The sequence below is a fragment of the Acinonyx jubatus genome, chromosome D4 (assembly GCF_027475565.1).
Source record: "Acinonyx jubatus isolate Ajub_Pintada_27869175 chromosome D4, VMU_Ajub_asm_v1.0, whole genome shotgun sequence".
Lineage (NCBI taxonomy): Eukaryota > Metazoa > Chordata > Mammalia > Carnivora > Felidae > Acinonyx > Acinonyx jubatus.
The window spans coordinates 49,674,982-49,701,077 of record NC_069391.1 but is presented as its reverse complement, the minus strand read 5'-3'; the positions used below and the strand labels follow the sequence as shown (position 1 = coordinate 49,701,077).

Genomic DNA, 26,096 nt, shown 5'->3' with positions numbered 1-26,096 from the left:
ATACAGTGCAAGAACAGGTGGAAAAATTGTAATGTGAAATTGGAATTCTTATGCAAAATGCAAGATTGCATGAAATTTGTGTAAGTGATGTTGGAGAACTGCCTGAAATCCATGCAAAACCATTAAAGAGAATATGGAAAGGAGTGATGAGAGGATAAATTCTTCAAAAGGAGAATGAATATCAAAGAATTAATGGAGCTCCATTTGTAAAAATGCCCCTATTTATGATTTAGCTGTAAAAGGTCAAAGGTGAATACAAGGGTGTCACATTTGCTGTTAGATAGTTTTGTTGTAAAAATTTTTAAAAAAATTTTTTTAATGTTTTTTTATTTTTGAGACAGAGAGAGAGCATGAACAGGGGAGGGTCAGAGAAAGAGGGAGACACAGAATCTGACATAGGCTCCAGGCTCTGAGCTGTCAGCACAGAGCTCGACGCGGGGCTCGAACCCACAGACCACGAAATCATGACCTGAGCCAAAGTCGGACGCTTAACCGACTGAGCCACCAAGGCATCCCTAAAAATTTTTTACATAGTTGCAGGTGTAACATGTTGAATAGAACATGCTTTTACTGAATGTGTCTGAAGTCCTTGCAAGGTCCTGTGGGAGTGGCTCTCTCTGGCTGCTCTCTGATCTCATTTCCTGCTACTCTGCCCCCTTGCTTACTCTGCTTGAGCAAGTAGCTACTCCTGAAGCATGTTAGGCAGGCCCATAACTTAAGGCCTTTGCTCTAGCCGTTCCTTCTCTTGAAAGCACCCTTCTCCTAGATGTCCCATTGGCTGACTCCCATACCTTCTTCAGGTTTAGGCTCAGTTGTCATTTTCTTAATAAGGTCTAACTTGTTTGACCTATTTAATGATATAACCTACTCTCCTCTTTCCTATTATGAACTCTAATGCCCTTAAGTTGGCTTTACTTTTTCTTTTTCCATAGCACTTAGCACTTCCTGATATGGGATATATATACTTTTTTATTTTGTCCTCTGTTGATTTTCTGTCTCTTTCTGCTAGACCAAGTGGTGGCAAACTATGGCCCACTGGTCAAATCCTGCTTGCAACCTGTCTTTGTAAATAAAGTTTTACCGGAACATAGGCCATTTATTTACACAATGCCCATGGCTGCTTTCATGCATGGAGACAAAGTTAAGTATTTATGAGAGCCCATATGGCTCACAAGGCCTAAAATATTTCCTTTCTTTCTTGTACAGAAAAAGTTTGCTGACTTTTTTTCTACACCATAAACCTCACGAGGGCAGCACTCTTTGTTTTACTCACTGTTCTAGCCCCATCGAGAACAGTGCTTGGCTCAAACTAAGTGCTGGAATATTTGATAAGTAAATAAATGGTTGAAGATAAAATCCTAATTCTAAATAACTATGTGGAATAACTGGCAGATGTAATAAATGCTATAGGCATTTCTTTGGAGTGAGTGATAAGTGGATAAGGTATATAGCAAAGATTTTTATAGTAGAGGAAAAATTTTATCAGTGATTAGAATTTTCATATTAGCTGGTAATTAAAATTTTAATCTTTTTTTTAACTTATTGAAACTTTTTTTTTTAAAGCACATATGATACAATTAAAGTATAGCTTTGTAAAAAGCTGATAGATTCTTAAGATATGTTTTATATTGACTGGTATTTTTTTAAGATGCCAAGCTTCATGGAAGTTGAATCATTTTGTGTTTATTTGAGTAGGAAATTTTTTTGTTGAAATTTTCAGCTGACTATTGACATTTTCAAGAGAATCAATTTAAATTTTTTCAGTCCTTGGAGCTTTTAGTTGGATTTTCAAAGGTTATTTTGAAAATTAGTCGATGGATGAAATGCATAAGAGTTAAAGATCATGAGTTTGTTTTATAAGTTTTGGGGACAGTTTTCTCTCTCTGTTTTGACTTTTTCCAAAAAAATGTTGGATGTGGGTTTTGTATGGCATCAGAAGAATTAACATGCAAAGAGCTGTTAGCATTTTTATTGTGCTTGTGATAATTGTCATGTGTGAGGATTTAATCACATTGGTTCATGGTATTGCTTAGTAATATTTTATAGTCATTTGGTTTTTGGAATGAAGTGTAAGATAAAAGAAACTAGACTGTACTGCTTTTAATGGTCACTTTCAGTAATATTAGTTAATTACATACCTTTTGTTGCAAATTTCAAATTTGGTTGATTTCTTAACGCTTTTTTCCCAGATGATCTTTCCATTTCAGTGGCAGTGCCCGTACATTCCCCTTTGTCCTCTGTCACTGGCGGCAGTCCTTAGTGCACCTTTACCATTTATAGTTGGAGTTGACTCCAGGTATTTTGATCTTCATGACCCACCACAAGATGTTGTTTGCATTGACTTGGATACAAACATGTTATATGTGTAAGTTGATTCTTTTTATAGTCTCTCCCATTTGTATCCCCACCCCCCACCATATGTAGTTGTTGCAGCTCTTTGAAAACATATAGAAACATGGTATTTTTTAAGATTGATAATAAATTCTCATATTTAGTACAATGATTCTCAATGAAGGCAGGTATCAGAATCCTGGAAAGTTTGAAAAAGAACATGTTCAACATTATAATATTTTGAAAACAGTGTTGGCAGAAAAGATGGATTTGAAAAAAAAGGGATAAACACTGCTTTCAGGGCTCAAGAGATGATATGCTTTCTAGCTTTAATTCAAAATCCTTATGTAAGCTTTTAAAAAATGACTTGAGTCGGAATATAGGATAATATTAGGCTGTTTCCTTAGTGGTCAAGATTTGAATTTTTTAAGGATCTATTTTATTGCAGAGAAATCGATTTTTTTTTAAATGTTTATTTTTGAGAGAGAGAGACCGAGCACAAGTTGGGGAGGGGCAGAGAGAGAGAGAGACACACACACACACACACACACACACACACACACACACACACACAGAATCCGAAGCAGGCTCCAGGCTCTGAGCTATTAGCACAAAGCCCGAAACAGGGCTCGAACTCATGAACTGTGAGATCATGACCTGAGCTGAAGTTGGTCACTCAGCCAACTGTGAATTATACTACATAGATCTTTTTACGTTTTTTTAATAGACTTGGCAGTTTTCTCCATAAAGACTATGCACACCTTTTGTTAGACTTACTAATTCCTAAGTATGGTGTGTTTTTTCTTGCCACTATAAATGGTATTTTAAATTACATTTTCTGTTAGTTGCTGCAGTATAGAAATGCTGTTGGTTTTCATGTAGTAGTCTGCCTCACAGCAGCTTAATTGAATTCTTCTCTTTTGTCTGTAGATTTTCTTCAGTTTTCTGGCTGTAAACAATCACATCACGTACAATCCTTAACATATTTTTGTTTATTGTATTTTTTTTGAGAGAGCGAGCAATTGTGAGTGGAGGAGGGGCAGAGGGAGCAGAAGAGAGAGAATCTGAAGCAGGCTCCATGTTCAGGGCAGATAGAACCCAGTGCTGGGCTGGATCTCATGACCGTGAGATCATGACCTAGGCCGAAATCAAGAGTCGGACACTTAACAGACTGAGCTATCTAGGCGCTCCAGTCCTTACATATTTTTAAATTTGTCTTAATTCTCTGGCTAGGATCCTAACGTAGTATTGAATAGAAGTAGTCATAGCTGGTATCTTGTCTCCTTCCTAATTTTAAAAGGAATGCTTTGAGCACTTCATTATTATTATGATTACTGCTTTAAGCAAGAATTGACATCTGGCCCATGGCCTGTTTGTGTAACTAAAATTACAAAATTCACTCATTTACATATTCTGTGGGGCTGCTTTCATGCTGTAATGATACATTTGAGAAGTTGTGACAGAGGCCCTGTGGTCCTCAAAACACAATATTTAATATCTGACCTTTTATAGAAAAGGTTTGCTAGTCCCATTCTAGGGTTTTGATAGCTTAATAATAAATGAAGGAACTTACACCTTCCACTTGTACATAATGATTAAAAAAAAAACTTTTAAGTAGGTGTTGAATTTTATAACACTTTTGTATAAATATTGAGATATGCATTGCTTCTCCTTTATTTTCTGTGTGGTAAATTACACTATAAATCAATCAATAACGAAGAATCCTTACATTCCTGAAATAAACATCATCTTATATTTTTACATCCTAGCAGATTAAATTTTCTAAGAATTTAAAATGTTTGCATTGTTGTTCATAAATTGCATTGTTGTTCATTGATGTATAGCCTTTTATCTTTGTGGAGTTTTAAATGATTCTTATTTCTATTAAAATATTTTCAGTCCTGCATTATTTAAAAGTGTTCTTTTGGGGGTGCTTGAGTGGCTCAGTCGGTTGGGTGTCTGAATCTTGATTTTAGGGTCATGATCTCATGGTTCTTGGGAGTGAGCAGTGTGGAGCCTGCTTGGGATTCTACCTCTCTCCTTCTCTTCTTCTCTCCCTCTCCCTCCCTCTCCCTGTCTCCCTTCCTGTCTCTCCCTTTCTCCCCATCTCTCCCCCTCTCTCCCTCTCTCTCCCTCTCTCCCATCTCCCTCTCCCACTTCCCCCTCTCCCCCTCTCCCTCTCCTTCTCCCTCTCCCTCTGTCCTTCCCCTGCTTGTTCCCTCTTTCTCTCTCTCAAAATAAGTAAATAAATAAACATGAAAAAAATTAGAAAGTGTTCTTTTAAACTTCCAAGGTTTTTTTCCTTAAATGCTAACTAGTTGAATTGTAGTCAGAATATGTTTTATATATTATTCTCTGATGTTTGTTGAGATTTGCTTGTAATAGGTAGTTTGAGGTATCAATTAAGTTTGTCACTTAAAATATTATAATTCTAAAATTTAACTTTTGAAGCAAGACTTCAGTCTTGAATTCATAACTCCAGCCTTTTCTGAAAATCTGTGTTAGAGCATTAGGGTGACACCAAATCTGCATAAGGTTGGTTGAAATGTAAAGAAAATATCTGCGAGGGAGGAGAAGCTAAAATGGCAGAGTATTGGGGGCCCCTGTGGTTGCCTCATCCCTTGTACACAGCTAGATAAATACCAAATCATTCTCCACACACAGGAAATTGATCTGAGGACTGAGAGAACAAACTGCACAACTAGAGGGAAAAAAGAGGCCACATTGTGGAAGCTAACTAGGATATAAATAAAAACTTAAAACAAAGAGCTTGCTTGAAAACCACTTATTTAGACCATCTGTGTCAATTGTAATTTGAGCAAAAATATCCTTTCCATTTTCTTTTTTAGTTTGATATAAGAATTTTGCTAAATAAAGAGAGATTATAACAGATTTTATTATGTTTTTATTTAATAGATCAGATGAAAAGAAGAACATGAATTGGAAGCAGCTTCCCAAAAAGCCATGCAAAAATCTGCTTAGTACCTTAAAGAAGTTGTATCCCCAGCTATCTTCAGGTGAATGTGAGGAAAAAGGAGTATTTTTAATGAAAGAACATATATGAGAATATTCATAAATTTAAGTAAAATTCTGCTCTGCTTAAAAGGAATCTCATTACAAAACAAAATTTCAGTACTAAGATATTAATATTGTGGTTCATGATTTTTGAGCATGTTATGTCCTGTCTGCTTGAGTCTTCCTGTTAGCACCTGCCAACTATCCTTTACACGAATGGAGAGAGGAATTTCAGGAAGTCATGAGTTTTATTTTGACAGTTTTCTTAATTATTTAATCAGTACTTGTATTAGATATAAAATGCTATTTTCTCTTCATTTGTCAGTTCACCGAAAAACTCAGGAAAGTTCAGCAATTGAGATGACTCCAATTGAAGCAGATTTCTCTTGGCAAAAAAAGATGACACAACTTGAAATGGAAATTCAAGAGGCATTTTTGCGTTTTATGGCATCCATTTTAAAAGGATATAGAACATATCTCAGACCGATCACAGAGGCTCCTTCAAATAAAGCCACAGCTGTTGATTCATTGTTTGACAGACAGGGTGAGTGGCATTGAAAATATAATTACTTTTTATTGAAATGAAAAATATTTTTTATTTGGTATTGCTCGCCAAAATATTCACGATGCAAGTTCTTAGAAATGTATACTAAGATACAATAAATTTCTTTGTATTTGTCATCTAGCTCTATGAAGAATTTCTTTTAAATTTTTCCCCCATTTTTCCCTGAGAAATCTGAAACTGGAGATCTTTAATTATGAAAAGTCAAAGATGTTGCTTATGTTTACTATATAGTCAGTTATCTTCGTCGAACAAACCTGATGATTTAGTTTAGGTGGTTCCTCACTCTTGCATAATTCTTCAATTTATATATTCTTGGGTTTACAGTATTATCTAACGATTAGTTTTAAAAATTTTTTTTTTTAACATTTATTTATTTTTGAGACAGAGACAGAGCATGAGCAGGGGAGGGGCAGAGAGAGAGGGAGACGCAGAATTTGAAACAGGACCAGGCTCTGAGCTGTCAGCACAGAGCCCGACGTGGGGCTCGAACTCACGGACTGTGATATCATGACCTGAGCCGAAGTCGGATGCATAACCGACTGAGCCACCCAGGCGCCCCATAACGATTAGTTTTTTTTTTTTTTTCAATTTTTTTTTTTCAATGTTTTTATTTATTTTTGGGACAGAGAGAGACAGAGCATGAACGGGGGAGGGGCAGAGAGAGAGGGAGACACAGAATCGGAAATAGGCTCCAGGCTCTGAGCCATCAGCCCAGAGCCTGATGTGGGGCTCGAACTCACGGACCGCGAGATCGTGACCTGGCTGAAGTAGGACGCTTAACCGACTGCGCCACCCAGGCGCCCCAACGATTAGTTTTTATAATGAGGCCACCAGTTTTTAAAGTTTTTGAAAAATAGAGTCTTGCTTCAGGGGAAAATACTGTACTCCTCTTGTTTTAGTATTTGTTATTTTAGGGAATTGTAAAGATTTTTGTTATTCAACTGCTCTTAAATGTAGTAGCAGCCTTACAGATATGTTAATACTCATATGAAAGTTATTTTATATTTTTGAACTTTTACCCAGCAGTGACTTTATTTTATTTTTATTATTACTATTATTATTTTGTTAATGTTTATTTTTGAGAGAGAGAGAGCGAGCGAGCATGAACGGGGAGGGGTAGAGAGATAGGGAGACAGAGGATCTGAAACAGGCTCTGTGCTGACAGCAGTGAGCCTGATGTAGGGCTCGAACCCATGAACTGTGGGGTCACGACCTGAGCCAAAGTCAGATGCTCAGCTGACTGAGCCACCCAGGTGCCCCTACTCAGCAGTTACTTTAAAAAAAAATCTCTATTTTTCCAGTCATCTTTTGTCTTTTATCATCTCTGCTTCAGAATAACCTCTCAAATATTTAGTCACCACTTACCAAGTCAGACTAGTTATAATGTAGGGATATAAAGAATATTAAATCTAGCTCTATGGGATAGTAAATGGAAAATAATCTAAAATACTTTTAAAAATAGAACATGTACTCAAGAGGACAGATTTTACACAATAATTCAGTGAGAATTTCCCAAATATATAAAAAGGGAACATTCTTACAGATGAATATTTTGTAAGACTTCATGGAGGAGGAGCATGACTTAGAAGAATGAGTAGAATTTAGATAAATGGAGATGAGCAGGAAAGGGTTTCTAAAAAACAATATTCATCAAAAGTCAAATTGGAATAAAATTTCTACTTTGCTATTAATTAAGCCTTCCTTTTTTTTTTAAATGTTTATTTTATTTTGAGAGAGTGAGAGAGCACATGAGAGCAGGGGAGAAGCAGAGAGAGGAGAGAGAATCCCAAGCAGGCTCCATGTTGTCAGCACAGAGCCTGATGTGGGGCTTGAGCCTGATGTGGGGCTCGATCCCATGAATTGCAAAACCATGGCCTGAGCTGAAATCAAGAGTTGGACACTTAACTGACTGAGCCACCCAGACGCTCCTTTATTAAGCCTTTCTGAGGTTCTGTTTTTTTCATTAATAAAATGGGGATGATACCTACTTTATGCGTGGTTATGAAGGTTAAACGTATGTGAAGCAACTAGTAAAATTACAGTACTCAAGATAACAGCTCGTATCATTGATGGTAATAACAGAATGGAAGAAACCTCAAGAACAAATATAACAGGCATGTATATTAGTTTGCCATGGCTGCCATAACCAAGTACCATAGATTGGGTGGTTTAAACAAACAGAAATTTATTTTATCACAATTCTAAGGGCTAAAAGTCCAAGATCAGTGTGTTGGCAGGATTGGTTTTCTCTGAGGCCTCTGTCTTTGGCTTGTAAAGATGGCCGTCTTCTCCCTGTGTCTTCACATGGTCTTCCTTTTGGGTGAATCTGTGTCTATATTTCCTCTTCTTGTAAGTACATTAGTCATTGGGTTAGAGCCCATGTCTAATTTCTTCATTTTGACTTAATTACTTCTTTAAAGACCCTATTTACAAACACAGTAACATTTAAAAATACTGAGGATTAGGACCTCAACATAAGAATTTGGAGGGGGTACAATATAAGAATTATAGGGTTTAGCCCATAACAGCATATTTGGTACAGTTTGACCAAAGTGAAGAGCTTTAGAGGTATTTTGAAGGATAAGGCTAAAAATAAGATTAGAGCTCAGATTATGGATGGTCTTAAATGCCAGTAAGAATATGGAATTTGTAATAGGCAGTAGTGGGCCACTAATTCATTCATGTTCTCCCTCCCTTCCCCTCTCTCTCTCCCCCTCTCCCTCCCTCCCTCCCTGTCTCTCCCTCTTCCTCTCAGTGGGAGGGTGGTCTTACTAATAGAATTTAGAAAGATATTTAGTTAGTGTCTGATGCCTAAGGCTTTTGTTGTCAACAGGATAATATTTAGTGTCGTGAGGGCTATAGCCATTAGACTATAACACAAATACTAATTACATTTTACTAAGTGTGATATGAAGGAACATATTGGTTATAGTGAGAGTGCTAAGTCAGGGAAAGTTTCCCCGAAGAAGTAACAATTAAGCTTGGGCTTGAAAAATGAACAGGAATTAACTGTGGATTTTAGGTTAACTTTTTATTAGAGATACTTTCTCAACGTAGATAAAAATAGAATAATATAATGTACTTTTGTATAGCCATCTTCCAACTTCAGCAGTGGTCACAATCAACATTTTGCCATTTTTATTTCATCCTTTCCCCCTGTCTTTCCAGATTCTAAATAGGACATCATTCTAAATAGGACTCATAAACTTTTAGTTATTCTTTAGAATTTCCTATATTTATATATGCTTTTGGTTGATTGTGTCTGCGTGGTGTTATTTGACATGTCTTCCATCATCTGTATTTCCTGTAAACTTGTGGTTGGATTAAGAGCTACATTGTCCAATAGAAATGTAATGTGAGGGGCTCCTGGGTGGCTCAGTTGGTTAAGCATCCAGTTTCGGCTCAGGTCTTGATCTTGCAGTTGGCGCTGTGTGCTGACAGCTCAGAGCCTAGAACCTGTTTGGATTCTGTGTCTCCCTCTCTCTGCCCCTCCCCTGCTCATGCTCTGTCTCTCAAAAATAAATGTTAAAAAATATATATATAATGTGAACCATACATATAATTTAAAATTTCTGTGGCATTTGGGTGGCTCAATTTAATTTTAGCTCAGGTTATAAACCCAAGGTCATGGGATTGAGCCCCAAGCTGAGCTCTGCACTGAGCCTGGAGCCTGCTTAAGATTGTCTCTCTGCCCCTGTCCCCTGTTTCCGTGCGCTCACTCAAAAAAAAAAAAAAAAATTGTAGTAGCTATAGTTAAAAAATAAGTAATAGGGGTAATTAATTTTTATAATATATTTTTGTAACTTAAAATATCCAAAATGATATTTCAACATGTAATTAAATTTTAAAAATTGTAATGATATATTTTACATTTTCCCCCCTATACCAAGGCTTTGAAGTCAGCATGTGTTTTATGTTTACAGCACATCTCAGTTTGGGTCAATCACATTTCAAGTGCTAAATTGTCACGTGTAGGTAGTGGTTACTGAATTAAACAGTGCTGTTCTAGAGCTCAATAAGATTCAGGTTCAATTTTCTTGACAAGCAATGCCAAAAACACTACTTCCTATTACAACCCACATGCATATCTGGTTGTCCCATTTTTAGTGCTCCTAGGATTGATCAGTGTATTTAAATGTTGTCACCTTCATTAATTCATTATAGTTTTCCCATCAGCCTTTCATGTAATTATTTTAATAGCTTTTGCTGATCGTTGCCTAGATCCATTAGAAGAAAAAAAAGACTTTTTGTTACTACTTGTCAAGAATAATTTATTTAATTTATTTCTATTTTATTTAAGCATTTCTCAACTAATTAGTATGTCAAGGGGATGGTGTGAGGACCACAGCATGTGGAATGTCCTGAAGCATCAAAGAAAGAAAGAAAGGCTGGAGGGGAAAAGTGGCTCAAAAATCATGCCTGAAAATGGTGGGTGTGAGCCAAATCATGTAGGATCTTTTAGGACCATTGAAGGGTTTCAGTCCTTAAGAGTAATTGGAAGCCAGTGAAGGCTATTTAAGTAGGTAATAGGATAAGATTTGCATTTTTAATTTTTTTAAAGGTTTATTGCTGAGAGAAAGAGGGAGGGAGAGAGAGAGTGCACATGCGCTCAGAGAGAGGGGGAGACAGAGGACCCAAAGCAGTGCTCCGTGCTGACAGCAGAGAGCCTGATGCAGGTGTCAGACTCACAATCCGTGAGATCATGACCTGAACTGAAGTCAGATGTTCAACCTACTGAGCCACCCAGATGCCCCAGATTTGCATTTTTAAAAGATCAGTATTTAATTGTTTTTCCTTTGACTTCTATGCAGAGATTGAATTGGAGACATCCAAAGTATGGATCTGCTAGTTAGTTGGTTATCACATTGCTCCAAGTGATCAGTGGGAGTGACCTGGTTTACTTGAGGGTAGTGTGAATAGAAGAGTGAGGAGTGATTTTTTTTTTGGGGGGGGGGGTGGAGGTAGATTGAATAGAACTTGGTGATTGAATATAGGATGTAAGATAGAGGGAGGTGTCAAGAGCAACTTTGAGATTTTTGTCTTTGTCAACCAAGTAGATAGATGGTCATGCCTTTTATTGAGAAGGGAAATAGCAGAAAGAGGAAGGATCTATTTGTTAAGGAAACTTTGTTTTAAAGTGAGAGAGCCTTGAGTATGCTGACATAGCTAATACAGAGGGGAAATTGTCCTGAGAACACTGAAGGACTGGAACCCCAGGCTCATATGGTGGGTTTGGCCTTAGGTAAGAGGGACATATTCATTGTAAAAAAAAAAAAGGGGGGGGAGGAGTAAATGGTAGCTGCAGAAAGTCATAGATTTTGTAGTGAGATAATAACAGTAATTCTCTTAATGATTTTCATTTTCTCTGTGATATAAGGTATATATAAGGTATAATGGAGGAGGGAACATGATAGGAGAGATTTAAAAAATTGGAAATAGTTGTAGAAAACATGGGTAAAGGGAAATTAAGTTGATTCCAGAAATTTAGAAGGGTTGGTAGTCACAGATGAAAGTGTAAGTGGTTCTGATCAGCCTAGTTGTAGAATTCTCCCCTCCTCCTTTTAATTTGTGCTCAGTTACATTGTTGTAGATCCAGAGAAAGCAGGCAATTCATTCTTCCAGGGCTAAGTGATACTAGATGAGTTTAACAAAAAAGACAAAAGGACAACAGAATTCAGAGTGTTGATAAGAAAGTAATTGAAATGGTAGACATGGAATCAATGTTGAGTAAGGAGAGAAGTGAAGACAGGAGGGTATAGGTAGAATGGAAGAGAATATGAATGATTGTAGACTTGAACAGCCTTTCCTCCTGCCCCCCATGCTTGGTAGGAGTACTTAAATAAGGAAATCAGACAACGGTAATGGGCAGAGAGTAATATATATGTGTAAATTAGATTTGGGAGTCAGCTGTTTTGAATGTTAGCAAGAAAAGTCCCAGGAGTGCGTGACTGTGTGGAAGTTGGTGACTGAGGGGTATAGAACATAGATCATTGAAATTTAAGGCATTAAGAACTCATTAAAGTGTTGGATGGTTTGTACTTATGGATGTTGAAGAATGATCATGGTAGGAGCTAGAGAAGAGAAGACTTGGAATTAGGTGCCCTAGTCCTCAGTGAATGAAAGAGAGTGTCCCTGAAGTCAGTAGATGACTATACTGTCACTGAGCAGAAATGTTTACAGGCTGTTACAGGAGTTGTCTGGTGGCATTGCAGAGGAAGGACATTTGACCTTTGTCACTCAAGACTATGCAGAGTATGAGAGAAATTTCTATTTGAGAGCTGTAGGGCTAAAGATTCCTTATAGCAGATTCAGATTTCAGTGAAAAGATTAATGATACTTAAGTGTTTTATGGTTGAATTAGGCAGAAAGAGCTACAGTTACTAGAATATGGTTACTAAAAGCTTCTATAAACATGGATATATGTACAAGTTTAAAATAATATTTTGTGTGACATCTAGTTCCACTTTAAATTTTGAATTTAATTGTGGCTTTGATTTTTTCAGGATTTTTAAAAAGTCGAGATCGTGCCTATACAAAATTCTACACCAACTTATCCAAAACACAGATTTTTATTCGTTTCATTGAAGAATGTAGTTTTGTAAGTGATAAAGATACTGGATTGGCATTTTTTGATGACTGCATAGAAAAGGTAAAAGTTTTTCTTGTATATAAGTGTTAAAAGAAAAACAGTTTGGATGCCTGTATAATCATCATTATTATTATTAGCTCAAATGATCTGAGGGAGATATTCTAGAGGTGTGTGTGTGTGTGCACGCGCACATGTGCGGTTGTGTGCAGGTGTCCAATTCTAGGCTTAATATTAAGAATAATTTTCCTTTGTGATATTTAGTTTCCACCAGACATAGCTAATTCTTCTTGAATCTCACTTTGGTTTTATAACTAGTAAGAACTAAGAACATTTCACTGAACCTCCTAAATCTTACATTTTTATTTATCTAAGTAAGATATAAGATTTAGTAGTTCATTAAGAAAGTTTAGGGTAATGTAAGTCTTGTGTTTTTTTTGTTTTAATAAAGTTGTTGCAGATTCTTTTGCTAAATATATGTTTTTTGTGTTAAGGAAGCATATTTGAAATATGTTAAATATCAAAGTTTTACTTACCCATCCTAAGGAGATTCAAGTTGATTCTTCACAGTGATGACTCCCATTTTTTTCCTCTCATTTTTAACCAGATTTTTGTTTTTGCTAAGTGGATCTTGGGGATGATTTTATATGTAAACCGTATATCATGAAAAAATTTGAGAATGTATCTAAAAAAGGTAGAGTATTATATATGATATTACACTTTTTGTAGTCTCCTTAGAGGACTTGAATTTTTTTTTTCCCATTCTATCAATGTGATCTGAAACTCTGGGGATAAGATTAAAACTATTCAGTGTTTTTGTTTACGTATAGAATGGGTAGTCTAACATCATCAAGTTAGAGGGAAGCTTAGATTATATCAATCTCTAATGCAGGGATTTTAATAACAATGAAATTTTTGATTTGAGAAGCCAGATTCCCCCTGTGATTGGCCTTTTTTTGCTTGTGAAGAAGGATTTATGAAAAAACTATTCAAAATAAATTGTTTCTATCCTAATAGAAAAATACCATATGTTAACCTGATAGTATAGGGCCCCCTAAATATATTGTGAAGTGTCTTCTGTCTGTCCAGTATTTTTTTAAAAAAATCTTTTAACATTTATTTTTGAGAGAGAGAGAGAGAGAGAGAGAGAGGTAGAGCACAAGTAGGGGAGGGGCAGAGAGAGAGGGAGACACAGAATCTGAAGCAGGCTCCAGGCTTTGAGCTGTCAGCACAGAGCCTGACGCAGGACTTGAACTCACGAACTGTGAGATCATGACCTGAGCTGAAAAGACGGACGTTTAACTGACTGAGCCATCCAGGTGCCCCTATCTGTCCAGTATTAAAAAAGAAGTTTTTTTATGTAAGAATTTAAGACCATCTCTAATATATTCTCAGTAAACATTTTCACCAAGAATTCTTTTCTTCTTTTGTAGTTGTTTCCTGATAAAGGCACAGAGAAAACAGATAAGGTATATTTTCTTGAGTTTTAAAATTTCAGAACTAGATATTGCTTGAATGCAGATTAATTGGAGAAAATAATTATTTTCAGGTTGATTTTGATTTAGCTGAAGATACCAAATTGATAGAGCTAGATGATTCACAGAAAAGTGAGCACACTGTATTCATAATGCCACCAGAGCCACCTCCTGATGATGGAAAGGATCTGTCACCAAAGTACAGGTAGCAAGAATTTTTTTTAATGCTCTTTGTGTTCAGTTTTAATAATTTATTTTGATCTTTTGTGACTGTTAGTAGATATGTATATTAGTCATTTGTGAGAGTCATTTTCAAAAAATAATTTATTCACTGAACTAACGGATATGAATATTACATGAAGATGTTATGAGGTATTGTAATTTAAGAATTGGACAGACTTTTTCGAAGGGAAGCCAAATGTGTCTTCAAAAATTTCATTTCTGGACAAGAATAAATTTACTTTTGTGAGGTTTTTCCTATGTTTGGGTTTTTTTTTTTTTTATCAATGTAAAGACTGAAATTCTTATGCATTAGTAAGATACAGAGAAAACTTAAAAGTAGAGGGCCAGGAATCATTATTTATTAAAACAGGTGATGGGGATTAAAGACTGCACTTGTCGTGATGAGCACTGGATGATATATGGCAGTGTTAAATCATTATATTATATGCCTGAAACTGATATAACCCTGTATTAACTACAAAAAACAAAAACAAAAACAAAACAAAAAACAACTTGAAGAATAGGATTTGGATGGGAACCTTTTAAGAAATTAAAATATATTTGTTATTTGTTGTTATAATTATGATAATACACAGTTTAACAAACTTAGAATTAAACCAAAAAAGAAAGCTAGCATATCATTTAAGCACCATGATTAATGTCTCTTAACAACTGTATGTATATCTTTCCTGTTTTTGTGCATAAATTTGCATTTACTATATTAAAACAAATATGAGTTCATATTGTACATATTCTTTGTAACTTGTGTCTGCCTTTAGTGGTCTGGACATTTTTCCATGCTAACAGATATTTTTGTGCCATATCATTTTGAATGACCATATTGCATGCATTTATTGTGATTTGTTTAACTAGTCTCTTGTGGATTTTTTTTTTTTTCCTGGTTCTTTATCTATATCCTTGTGTATATACATAGTTTTTTCCTTAGGCTGCATTCCTAAAAATATCTGAGGCAAACGGAGTATAAAATAATTGTCTTCCAAAAATATGGAATTAATATCTTACCAGGACTGCATAAGAATGAAGAGTACATATCTGGAATTTAGTGGCTTAATGAAGAAGTACTATTTTGGTTGCATGTTAATTATAGAATTTTTTTTCCTTTGTTTTAATCACTATACATTGGAATCCATGTATTGACAAACAAGGTGAATCAAATAGGGAAGGGCAATATCTCCCAGAAGAAAATTGGCCAAAGGCAATAGGTAGGCAATTTCCAAGAAGAAATTCCAATAATCAATGTGAAAATATATTAAGCTTCTCTAGTATTGAAAGAAATGCAAACCAAAATGGTGAGTAGAAGCATTTTTAACCTGTCAGATTGAGAATAGGTTGTGCTACTATTTAAAGTGTAAGACTGTATGGAACTATAACCTTTCTTGAAATAATTTGATAGTGACTATAATAATTTTAATTTTATTGATAAACATTGACCATAGCAAAAATACAAAGGTATAAATACACAAATATTAATTGCAAAAATTCAGAAATAACCTAAAAATGTCCAACAATAAAGAATGGTGGAATTCTGGTATGTCCCTAAAATAAAAATCTTACGGATTTTTTTCTCGTAAATACCCATGCCAAGATACTTTTATGAAGGAAAACAAAATTGCCAGGTATACTAAATGTTACTTTTAATGTGAATTATAATTAAACACATGGATTCTGTTGAAAGTTATTAACCTCTGTCAACTAAGAGATCAGGTTTTCTGTTGTCTAGGAATTGGTTGAAAATAATGAATAGGGTGGGGAGGAGGCCAAAGTTTCCATGTAGGTAGTCTGTGTATCTTATTATTACATCTTATATTTTTGAAAAATAATTATTTTTCTATCTCTGGATTGTGGTGAATAATATTGGGTACTATTTAAGATTTAGAAATACTCACCTAAATTCTGGAATAATGTGAAGAATTAATGTATTTTATATCAGCAGCTCTGTTTTTGCTTTTTATTTTAGTTACAAATACTTTCCAAGACTGGACCTTAAGCTTTTTGACAGACCACAGGAGTTGAAATTTTGTTTTAGTAGACACCCTACTGGGAATAGCATTACAAACAGTCCAGCTCTCATGGCTAAGAGAACTAAACAGGTCAGATATTCTTTATCTAATACATGTTAATTTAAAATGTAAAATATGTATATGTGATATGCAGCTCATAGTTTAAAATGATCACACATGGCAAACATTTGAAGACCCACTATGATTGTTAATGAAGTCAACTAGATGTTTTGCAACCCTACTTCTATTGTGGCTGAGGTTTTTGAGTGCTTATATTTATGCTTTAAGAGAATCCTTGGGAACCAAATATACTTTTTAAAAAACAACTTTATTGAGATATAATTCACATACCACACAATTCACCCATTTAGAGTATGCTCAGTGGCTTTTACTGTGCTCACAGGGTTGAGCAACCACCACCACAGTCAATTCTAGAACATTTTCATCGCCCCAAAAAGAAAAGCCTGTGCCCCTTACCTGTTAACCCTCCCATCCATTCCCCGCAGCCCTAGGCAACCACCGATCTATTTTCTGTGCCTATAGTCTTGCCTATTCTGGGCATTTCATATAAATGGAATTATTATACAATATGTAGTCTTTTGTTTCTGGCTTCTTTCACACAGTGTAATGTTTTTAAGGCTCATCCACTTTGCAGCATGTGCTAGTACTTCATTTATTTTTATTGCTGAATATTCCATTGTATGGATATGTAGCACATTTTATTTATTCATTCTTGTACATGTGAGTGGTTCCTATTTATGGCTGTTATGCATAGTGTTGCTGTGAACATTTGTGTGTGTTTGTGAGGATATGTGTTTTCATTTCTCTTGGGTAAATGCCTAGAAGTAGAATTGCTGTGTCATATGGTAACTCTATGTATAACCTTACTGTCGGACTGTTTTCCAAAATGGATATACCATTTTAAATTCCTCCCAGCAGTGTATATGGGTTCCAGTTGTGCCATATCCTTGTCCATTCTTGTTATCATCTGTCTTTTCTTTATAGCCATCCTAGTGTGTGAAGTGGTATCTCAGTGTAATTTCAACTCTCAGATCTCTTGTGGTTAATGTAAATATACTTTATGCCAAATACTACATTTAAAGGGAGTGAAAGGGAGCTAATTTAGAGCAAGCTAGACATCTTGCTTTAATACCATATCTGATTTAGGTGGAAAGAGTCATTCTGTGATTAGGTGTGAGTTAAAATGAAACATCTATTGACGTTGTGGTCTACAAAACATGGAAAACTTGAGAATGAAGTTTTTAGTTCAGGTTTTACCAATTCATATACAGCCCCCCAAATCCTAGAGGTAACCTGAGGTGTTCCTTAATATCATACAATACACATTTCTCTCAATGTCTGAAGGGAAGTTGTTGTTGTTGTTGTTGTTGTTATTTGCTTTTATCAGCTCAATAAAAGCCAATTTTTAAAATGGGAGCATTTGGTTACTAAATCTTTAAATCTCATTTTCACCAGAATTTTTGTCCCCAAGGCTAGCTGGAAAAGAAAGACCTTCCTATTGTAGAAAAACAAGGGACTTTATTTTTAAATATATCTTCAAGCCTAATAGAAATAGAGCTTATAAAAAAATTAATGCACCAGGCATTTTTATTTAGAACAAACCACAGGAGAGGGGTTTTTAGTGCAAGGCACACAGTGGTTGTCTGATATACCTGGAAGGCTCTGTAGTTTCTGGGAGTATATAGTTAGATTAAAGCTCAGCAGGTGGTCTTGATGCCTACTCTTTTCCACCTAAATCAGAATGAAAATCAGAAGTAAGAAAACATCACTATCAGACTGTTGGGTAGGAAGGTCTGTGATCTTGTCAGACTATGTTGCCTGCAATGGCATATGTCTTTTTAAGGAATCAGTCAATGAAAGAATTAAAGACTGTGGTGAGGGAGGGTAGGAAGAAATCTTGGTAGGAAATAGACTGAGTTATTTGTCAAACATTTTAGTTGGGAGAAAGGTAGAAAGACTGTCACTTTTTAAGAATGCCATTGATGAACCTACAAGCTCTGAATGGTTAAATCTCTTTCATTAAACATAGGAGTGCCTTCTATGTGAAGGGCAACTAACTAGCCATTATATTATAAAAATATGAATGCTCCCTGATTTTAAGGGATTTCTAGTCTATTAGGAAAGTCTTGCTTGCCAGCAAATAGTTACTGTGAAATATAAAGTGCTTCTATAGACGAATGTTGAGGAACCATGTTGTACTAAGTAGGAAGCCACTCATGAAAGTAAAACGGTGAAATGCTTGATTTTAGAGTCCAGTTTTACATTACATTCTTCTCTTCTCACTTTTCTCCCCACCCTAATGGATTTTAATAAATACCATACTGGGTTTTCTTGTAAGCTTTTTTGGTAAGTAATCCCTATTCCCAAGATGGGGCTCGAACCCATGACCCAGAGATCAGGAGTCGCATGCCCTACCGACTGAGCCAGCCAGGTGCCCCAAATACCATAATGTTTTATTTATTCTCTTTCTAGGAGATAAAAACGGCTCATAAGTTGGCGAAGAGATGTTACACAAATCCACCACAATGGGCCAAGTGTCTCTTCAGTCATTGTTACAGCTTATGGTTTATTTGTCTCCCAGCCTATGTTAGAGTTTCTCATCCTAAGGTCAGAGCACTTCAGCAGGCATATGATGTACTTATTAAGATGAGGAAAACAGATGTGGATCCACTAGATGAGGCAAGTATAATAAACTGAGTCATGATTACTAAGACATATTTTTGTATATTTAAGAAAACTAGGTCTTGGCCACTTTAAAGTGCTCTCAAGTATTTTCATTAAGCAACAAAGGTAAAGTTATTTGTTTCATAGAGCTAGTACTTATTATTTATTTTTAAGTACATTTGTTTAAAAATTATTGGTTTGGAATGAAGCAGAGACTGCCTTAGTTAAGTCAGGTTGGTTGCACCTTATAAATAGAAATTAATATTGACTTCATTTTATTCTTAGTATAACTTTATTAGAAAGTAAATACAAAATAGACTTTTGGTAAGTGGCTGTCTACTTAGGCTCTATGTCCTAGGATGAGTTATATAACCTGTTGTTTCACATTATGTATCTGAAAATGTGGCACTGTTGACATTTTGGTCCACATGATTATTTATTGTGGGCCTGTTGTGTGCATTGCAGGATGTTTACCAGCATCCCTGGCCTCTGCATACTGGTTACCAGTAGCACCCTCCCTTCTCCTATGTGGCAATCAGAATGTCTGCAGACATTGCCAGATGTTCCCTGGAGGTCCAAATTGCCCCACTGATGTAGACAATTATAGTTGGTACCATCCTTATAAGGTTAACTTGAGGGCTAAATCAATTAATGGACAGATTGTGCCTAGAATAGTGCCTGGCTTATAGTCTAAGCACTGAGTGAATGATATGCTAAAGGTTTTATAGACACCATCTCTCTAAAGCTTCAGAGCCATCCTAAGAGATAGGTCATGATATTATCCAGTTAATGGTTGAAGAAACTAAATCACTTATTTAGCCTTTTTCTTTGATGTTTTTCCCTCTAAAAATAACATTTGGTGTTAAAATAACTGTAAATGATATTTAGAACCAGATTAGGATTTAAAGCAAAGTTGAAATAAAAATTCAGAGTAATGGGTATCTGAGGGGAAAGAGCACAGGGGGATAGAAGAGAAATGGGATTGAAGAGAAGGTGCATCACAGGCTTCAGCAATAATTCTATAGCTTTTCTTCTTAAAAATAAAAAAGATCTTAAATGAATATAGCATGTATAATATGAAGATTGGATAATGCTTGTGGGTACACTAAAACACATTTTTCTCTATCAAGTATATGTTATAAAACCTTTTAAAATAAAAATTATAAAACAAATAATAAAGTATCCATTCTCACGTTTGGTTACATTTTCTTTCATCCGTTAATAAAACTTTGGAAATTAAAAGTGCTTGATCAGAGTGTTTCGTACTTTATGCACTTTAGTGTTTTAAAAAATTTGTTCTAATAGAGTTTTCTATCTAAAATGTGTTTTAAGATGTGTTTTAACTTGTGAAAGACCAAATATTTTTAAAGTGTTTTAAAGTATGCTCTCTGAATTGTTACTGCACTCTAAATTCAAAGTACAGTACTTGATAAATTACAAGTTCATAACACATATCATAAATTGCCTGAAAAGTATTTTCCTCTATAGGTATTAAAGTTCACTGGTAGTCTTTGGTACAAATAATTATCTTCTCTTGTTTTCTGACATGCAACAATTATGACTAGTAGACTAAAAATTTTTTTAAGATGATTTCCCTAATAAACACTGTGGTAAGATGTTTAAAATTTGGAGCTTAATTTGTTGTATTCCTACTTCTAACAAATTACATTGACAGATTTTTTTTAGTGCCCTGAAGTCATTACCTCTCCACAACTAGAAGAAAGAAATGTTTATTTTAAAACTTAAGAATATATATTTGCTAGGTATATTTCATACATTTTATCTGTTTATTGATTATACATGGAATAGCATATTTAAAGTTTTCACAGTTTTGTCACATACATTTTTTCCTTTGGTATTCCCAGCAACTCTTTGAGGCAATTTATATATTAGCTACATTTTATAAAGAGAGTAATTTGAAACTTAAATGAAATGACAAACTTATACATAAGACTGCCCAGTTAAGTAGTTTTGAGTTTTAGGTCTATTTCATTAGAACCCACTGTCTCATTCATATACTTTATGTTTTAATTTGATGGCTTTGTGTGCTACATGTTATGTTTGGATTTTAAGATAAAACTCTTAGAAGATCAAGAAATAGCACATGCCACATAGACGAAACTACAGTGTGTAATGCATTTTGCTTTTAATACTATTTACAGAATAAAAAAAAAATTTTAATGTTTCCTTATTTTTGAGAGAGAGAGAGAGAGAGAGAGAGAGAGAGAGAGAGAGAGAGAGAGAGACGGAGCACTAGCGGTGAGGGGTGAGAGAGAGGGAGACACAGAATCTGAAGCGGGCTCCAGGCTCCAAGCTGTCAGCACAGAGTCCGATGCGGGGCTCAAACTCACAAGCTGTGAGATCATGACCTAAGCTGAAGTCAGGGGAGTGACAGAGAGAGAGGGAGACAGAATCCTAAGCAGGCTCTGCACTGCCAGCACAGAGCCCGAGGTGGGACCTGAACCCACAAACTGCGAGATCATGACCTGAGCTGAAGTCAAGAGTCAGACACTTAACTGACTGAACCACCCAGGCACCCCTAGAATTTTTAATGAAAATGAAATATTTGTGTCAAACATATTCCTACACTGTCTTATCAGTCTGTTCATCCAATATTGTCGTACATTGCTGAGTAACAAACCCTCCCAGAACTTAGTGGCTTAAAACAGTGATTTCATTAAATAATAATATTATTATTATTATTATTTTTTTTTTTGCTGAGAATCCAGAAAGGATTCTGGGTGATTTTTCAATGCTCCTCATCGCATTAACTGGGATCACTTGATAATAGTTGCTAGTTGATCTGGTCTGGAGGGACCAAGACAGCTGAACTCAGATACTAGCCAGGTGCCTTGGCAAGAGTGATTGTGACGCTGGGCTCAGGTGGACCCCTCTCCCTCTCTGTAGGCTCAGGACCTCCCTCTGTGGTACTTGGGCTTTTTCCATGATAGCTTAGAGCTGGAAGAGCATTTGTTTCAAGAGAGAGGAAGTGGAAACTAGCAGTTTCTTAAGACTTAAGCCAGGAAACTAGTACAGTGTCCCTTTAGTCATATTCTATTGGTCATGTAGTCTCAGAAGCTCTTCTCCCTCGGTTCAAGGGTAGGGACATAGACCTCTCAGTGGGAGGAGTAGCAAAGAGTGCATGGTTATCTTTTATCTATTACAGGTATCGAAAAGATATGTTACAGGCAACAACATACTGCATTGGAAAAATTGTGTCTCTGTATTATTACTGTTTCTTTAGTTTGGTCCCTGGCTCTTATCTCTTATACAGGTAAAACTGGAAGGTTGGGGAATACTTTCCAGCTTCAGAATAAATTCATTGTCTAGAATGGTTGTAGAAAACCAACTTGACATAGAAAGTGACTTACTACTTTATGGCTCACAGAATCTTAAGAATTGATAGGATTTTAAGACATTTTAGTACAACTTGAATCTGAAGCTGAGATGCTCTGTATAAAGTCTGTAACATATGGGATCCTGCCTATATTTGAATTGAGTCTAATTATTAGGAAATGTGTATATGTTTTGTTGAGCTCAGTTCCACCTCCTCATTTTTTTTTTGAAATTATACAAATGGTTTACTCCTTCCCTGTGGCTTTTTTGGAAAAATTTCAAACTGTTTACTCTTCAGATATTTGAAGAACCCTCTTGTACCCCATTCTTTTTCCTCCCTTCACACATCTTACCTATTTCCTTCAGTTGTCCTTGATTCCCAGTTCCCTAACACTTCTTTAACCTAGTCTAACAGTTCCTGACCTCCTTCTGCTTCTAAATTATACTCTCCATTTTTAGCTGCAAGTATTCATCTTTCTGATCCTTGCCTTTTCATGTCTATTTCATTTGTTCTGTTCTCTTAACTAAAATATCCTTTCTGAAATCGTTTTACTTTCCCCTCTAGTTGAGAGAGCAACTTGGCTTGATGGTACTCGTAGTTCACCAACTCTGTCCTAAAGTACCAAGAAGAGTATCTTCAGTATGTATAGTTCCTTATTCTCAGACTAAGCTGTAACATAGTTTGTGGCTGCGCTGTCACTGTTCCTGTAAACTGGCTCAGCTCTTTGCCAGGAACCTTTGAGATCCCCGTTTCATTTTTCATGGTTTCTCTTGTAGTCTTCTAATATGTGAGATTCTAACTTTTAGGAATTTCCAATTCACTGGTCCTCTTGTGATCAGAACAAGCCCTCAGTAAACACACATTCTCAGAAAAGCCTTTGCTAATCAGATTACAGTGTCTTAAAGTTTCTTCTCTTACTTTTCCAAGACATGGGTTTACAGATCTTTTGTTGTTGTTGTTATGTAGGCATTCTGGGGGTGTTGTCTTTAACTCCTTTAGCACAGGATATAAAACATGATTTGTGAGAGAGTTATTTTAATCATATTAGATTTTAAAAATGCATTCCTTCTCAAATTATGGGACTAGTAGTCATTCTCTTTGCGTAAACTTCGTTACTAAAACGATCTTCTAGATCTTATGTGAAATAGTTAATAACACTGGTACTTTCATTAATGAGTAGGCTTCAGAAACAATTTACTGAGACTCAGAGAAAAGGGTAAAGTAGTGCTTAATGACTCTGATAAGAAGAATTGAGTAATTTAAAAATCTTCTGCAAGTCATAGATAGACTGATATGCCAACTACTAATGCTTTGATGTTATTTTCTGTTAGGTGTGCTATCGAGTAGTAATGCAGCTTTGTGGACTTTGGGCTCATCCTGTTTTAGCAGTGAGAGTCTTATTTGAAATGAAAACTGCTAAGATAAAGCCAAATGCTATTACTTATGGTTATTATAATAAGGTAAGTAGGACTGACATTAGACAACATACGCTGCTTAATTAAGACTGATACATTTTTGTACCTTTTATTATTCATGAAATTTCTTTTATAGAGGTTTGGGCTATAGTTATTTATGTATATATTATATATGTATGTATCTGTTTAATAAATCAAGTGTTCCTAATAATTATTTTTAACCTTTGTTTTACCTTTAGGTAGTTTTGGAGAGCCCGTGGCCTAGCAGTACCCGCAGTGGTATCTTCTTATGGATGAAGGTACGGAATGTGGTACGTGGCTTGGCACAATTTAGGCAGCCGCTTAAAAAGACTGTGCAAAAGTCACAGGTCTCCTCAATATCAGGTAATACGTGTGATTGGAAAGATACTCTCTTGCTGAACCATAAGCTTTATAGGCATATGAGTTTTTAAGAGTATGAAGTAGGAAACGTAAATGAAATTCTGGTTGATATTCTCACATGCAACTAAAGGTAGAGGTTACATTATTATTTCCCCCCCACAAATTTAGAAAGTGTTCTGCAACTGTAAATGAATTGTGGGGCATTCGTGTTTAGTTTCAGAGATTATCAGTGCATGAGTTATTGAACTGCTATTGTCCTTATCTTTAGCTCCTCAGAATGCGACAGGTGGAAGTGATGGGGACACGGTGAGCCACGGTAGCGTGGATAGTTCTAATGATGCTAACAATGGGGAGCACACAGTCTTCGTCAGAGATTTAATCAGGCTTGATTCCACTGATAATCACTTTAGCACAGGTACTAAAATCTGGATTTTACTAACCCTTCACTTACTCTCTTGTTAAGTCTTTCCCTTTTTAAAAAGCTTTTCCCTCCTTTCTTGAGTTTGTGCAATATGAGTACTTTACAAATACTCTAGAAATAAGGGAAGAAATTAGTCCTCTGATTGCAGATTGCTTCTTTTTATTTCCTGTAGTATAGCATTCTCTTCGAACTGCTGTGCAGAAGGCTCTAGCACAGTGCTGCTTTGTATTTCTTCATCCTTGATTTGGGAAAGTATATGCTGTAACTGTAGAAATTGTGAACTGAGGGACTTGAATGTTAGGTGACACAACTTGCAGATACCTTTTCTCATTACGTGGAAAGTATTTATTGAGAATTTGAAATTATACATAGTAAATAGGGAAGAAAATAAGTCATACCATGAGAAAAAGTATTCTCTTTGCATAGTCATTATTTTAAATGACAATTTTTAAAATCTGAGAAATATCTGAAGCTACTTTTACAAACAAAGCCATGGGCATAACCTCTGTCCTCTGAAGCTGGAAATAAGCGCAATTCAAGTAGCACATTGAGCAAATATATGTGTGTTGCACATCCTTCTTTTTGTGTTGTTTTTCTTTTTTGTTGTTGTTGTTATTGTTAATATCTCAAGCTTTTCTTTAAAATGAATCCTAAGTCTAATTCCTGTGCTTCATCTGATGAACTTGTCTCAATGACTGAAGTTTCCTTTTTTCTGCTCTTTGTCGCTCTGCTTTTTGCTCTGTGCTGTTTCTTGGTGCTGCATTTGTCCTTGGCTGTCATGGTGTGGGGTGCAGACAGACTTATATGACGTGAAGCTATGGATACACGTGTGCGTTAATTCTACCCTTGAATGTTAACCACTTCAGGTAATTTCCCATTTATTAGGTTAAACTTTGCTGACATGCAAGGGTGGGGGAGAGACTTTTTGTTGTATTTAAAGTGTTGTTACAGGTGGAAAACAATGCTAGTTTTCTTGCCTTTTTCTCCTTCAGATAAGTGTAATCATATATGTACCACTGAAAATATCCAACTAACATTTTATGATCATTTTGCAAAGCATATTTGTTATTTTATTTGAAAATGTACTGTGCCTTGCTATAATTCTGATTTTGAGGTTTGTTTGTAGCACCACTGTATCCAATAGTTTTATGGGGATTAAATATTTCAATGTTCTAGCTGTTGAGATGGTTTTTGCTTGCTAAAACTGATCTGCTAAATTCTTGCACTAAAAATTACCCCATAAAAACAGAACCATGTATAAATCATTGAAAGTCAGCGTAAAGCTGTAAGTTATAATCCTGTTTATAAAGCTACCTTATTTTATTTCTTCTTGTATTTTTTCCTAAAACTTATAGAATATAAATGGATTTCATTTATGAAAAAATTAAGAAAATGTGATATGAAACCATGTCACCAGTAATAATTATAATTTTAAAAATAGTAATAGATACTCTCCTTATTCTTTTAAAATGATCCCCTTTAATGGAAAAAAAAATCTAGTAATTCTGAGTAACTGGCATAAAGATTCTAATAGTTGGGGAAGAAACTTTAGATCCCTTTTCCATATATATCTTTTCAGTTGCATTTCAGATGGCTAAAGCCCTGTTTGCTGAATTTACAGTGATTTATGTGTCTTTGTAGA

General features: G+C 35.5%; 1 protein-coding gene across 7 annotated transcripts in view; it reads left to right on the top strand.

Moving 5' to 3' along the window:
* Window positions 1-26,096, top strand: part of DENND4C (DENN domain containing 4C) — a 121,374-nt gene that overhangs the window by 62,442 nt on the left and 32,836 nt on the right. For 4 of the 7 annotated variants that reach the window (XM_027047141.2, XM_027047140.2, XM_027047145.2 and 1 more), the window contains 11 exons: window positions 2,190-2,365; window positions 5,248-5,354; window positions 5,672-5,890; window positions 12,415-12,560; window positions 13,931-13,966; window positions 14,047-14,177; window positions 16,173-16,305; window positions 18,709-18,915; window positions 23,569-23,697; window positions 23,892-24,036; window positions 24,302-24,448. In XM_027047141.2, the coding sequence (XP_026902942.1) occupies window positions 2,190-2,365; window positions 5,248-5,354; window positions 5,672-5,890; window positions 12,415-12,560; window positions 13,931-13,966; window positions 14,047-14,177; window positions 16,173-16,305; window positions 18,709-18,915; window positions 23,569-23,697; window positions 23,892-24,036; window positions 24,302-24,448 (1,576 nt within the window). The remainder of the gene's footprint in view (window positions 1-2,189; window positions 2,366-5,247; window positions 5,355-5,671; window positions 5,891-12,414; window positions 12,561-13,930; window positions 13,967-14,046; window positions 14,178-16,172; window positions 16,306-18,708; window positions 18,916-23,568; window positions 23,698-23,891; window positions 24,037-24,301; window positions 24,449-26,096) is intronic. The other 3 variants (XM_027047142.2, XM_027047144.2, XM_027047143.2) reach the window with 3 other exon arrangements.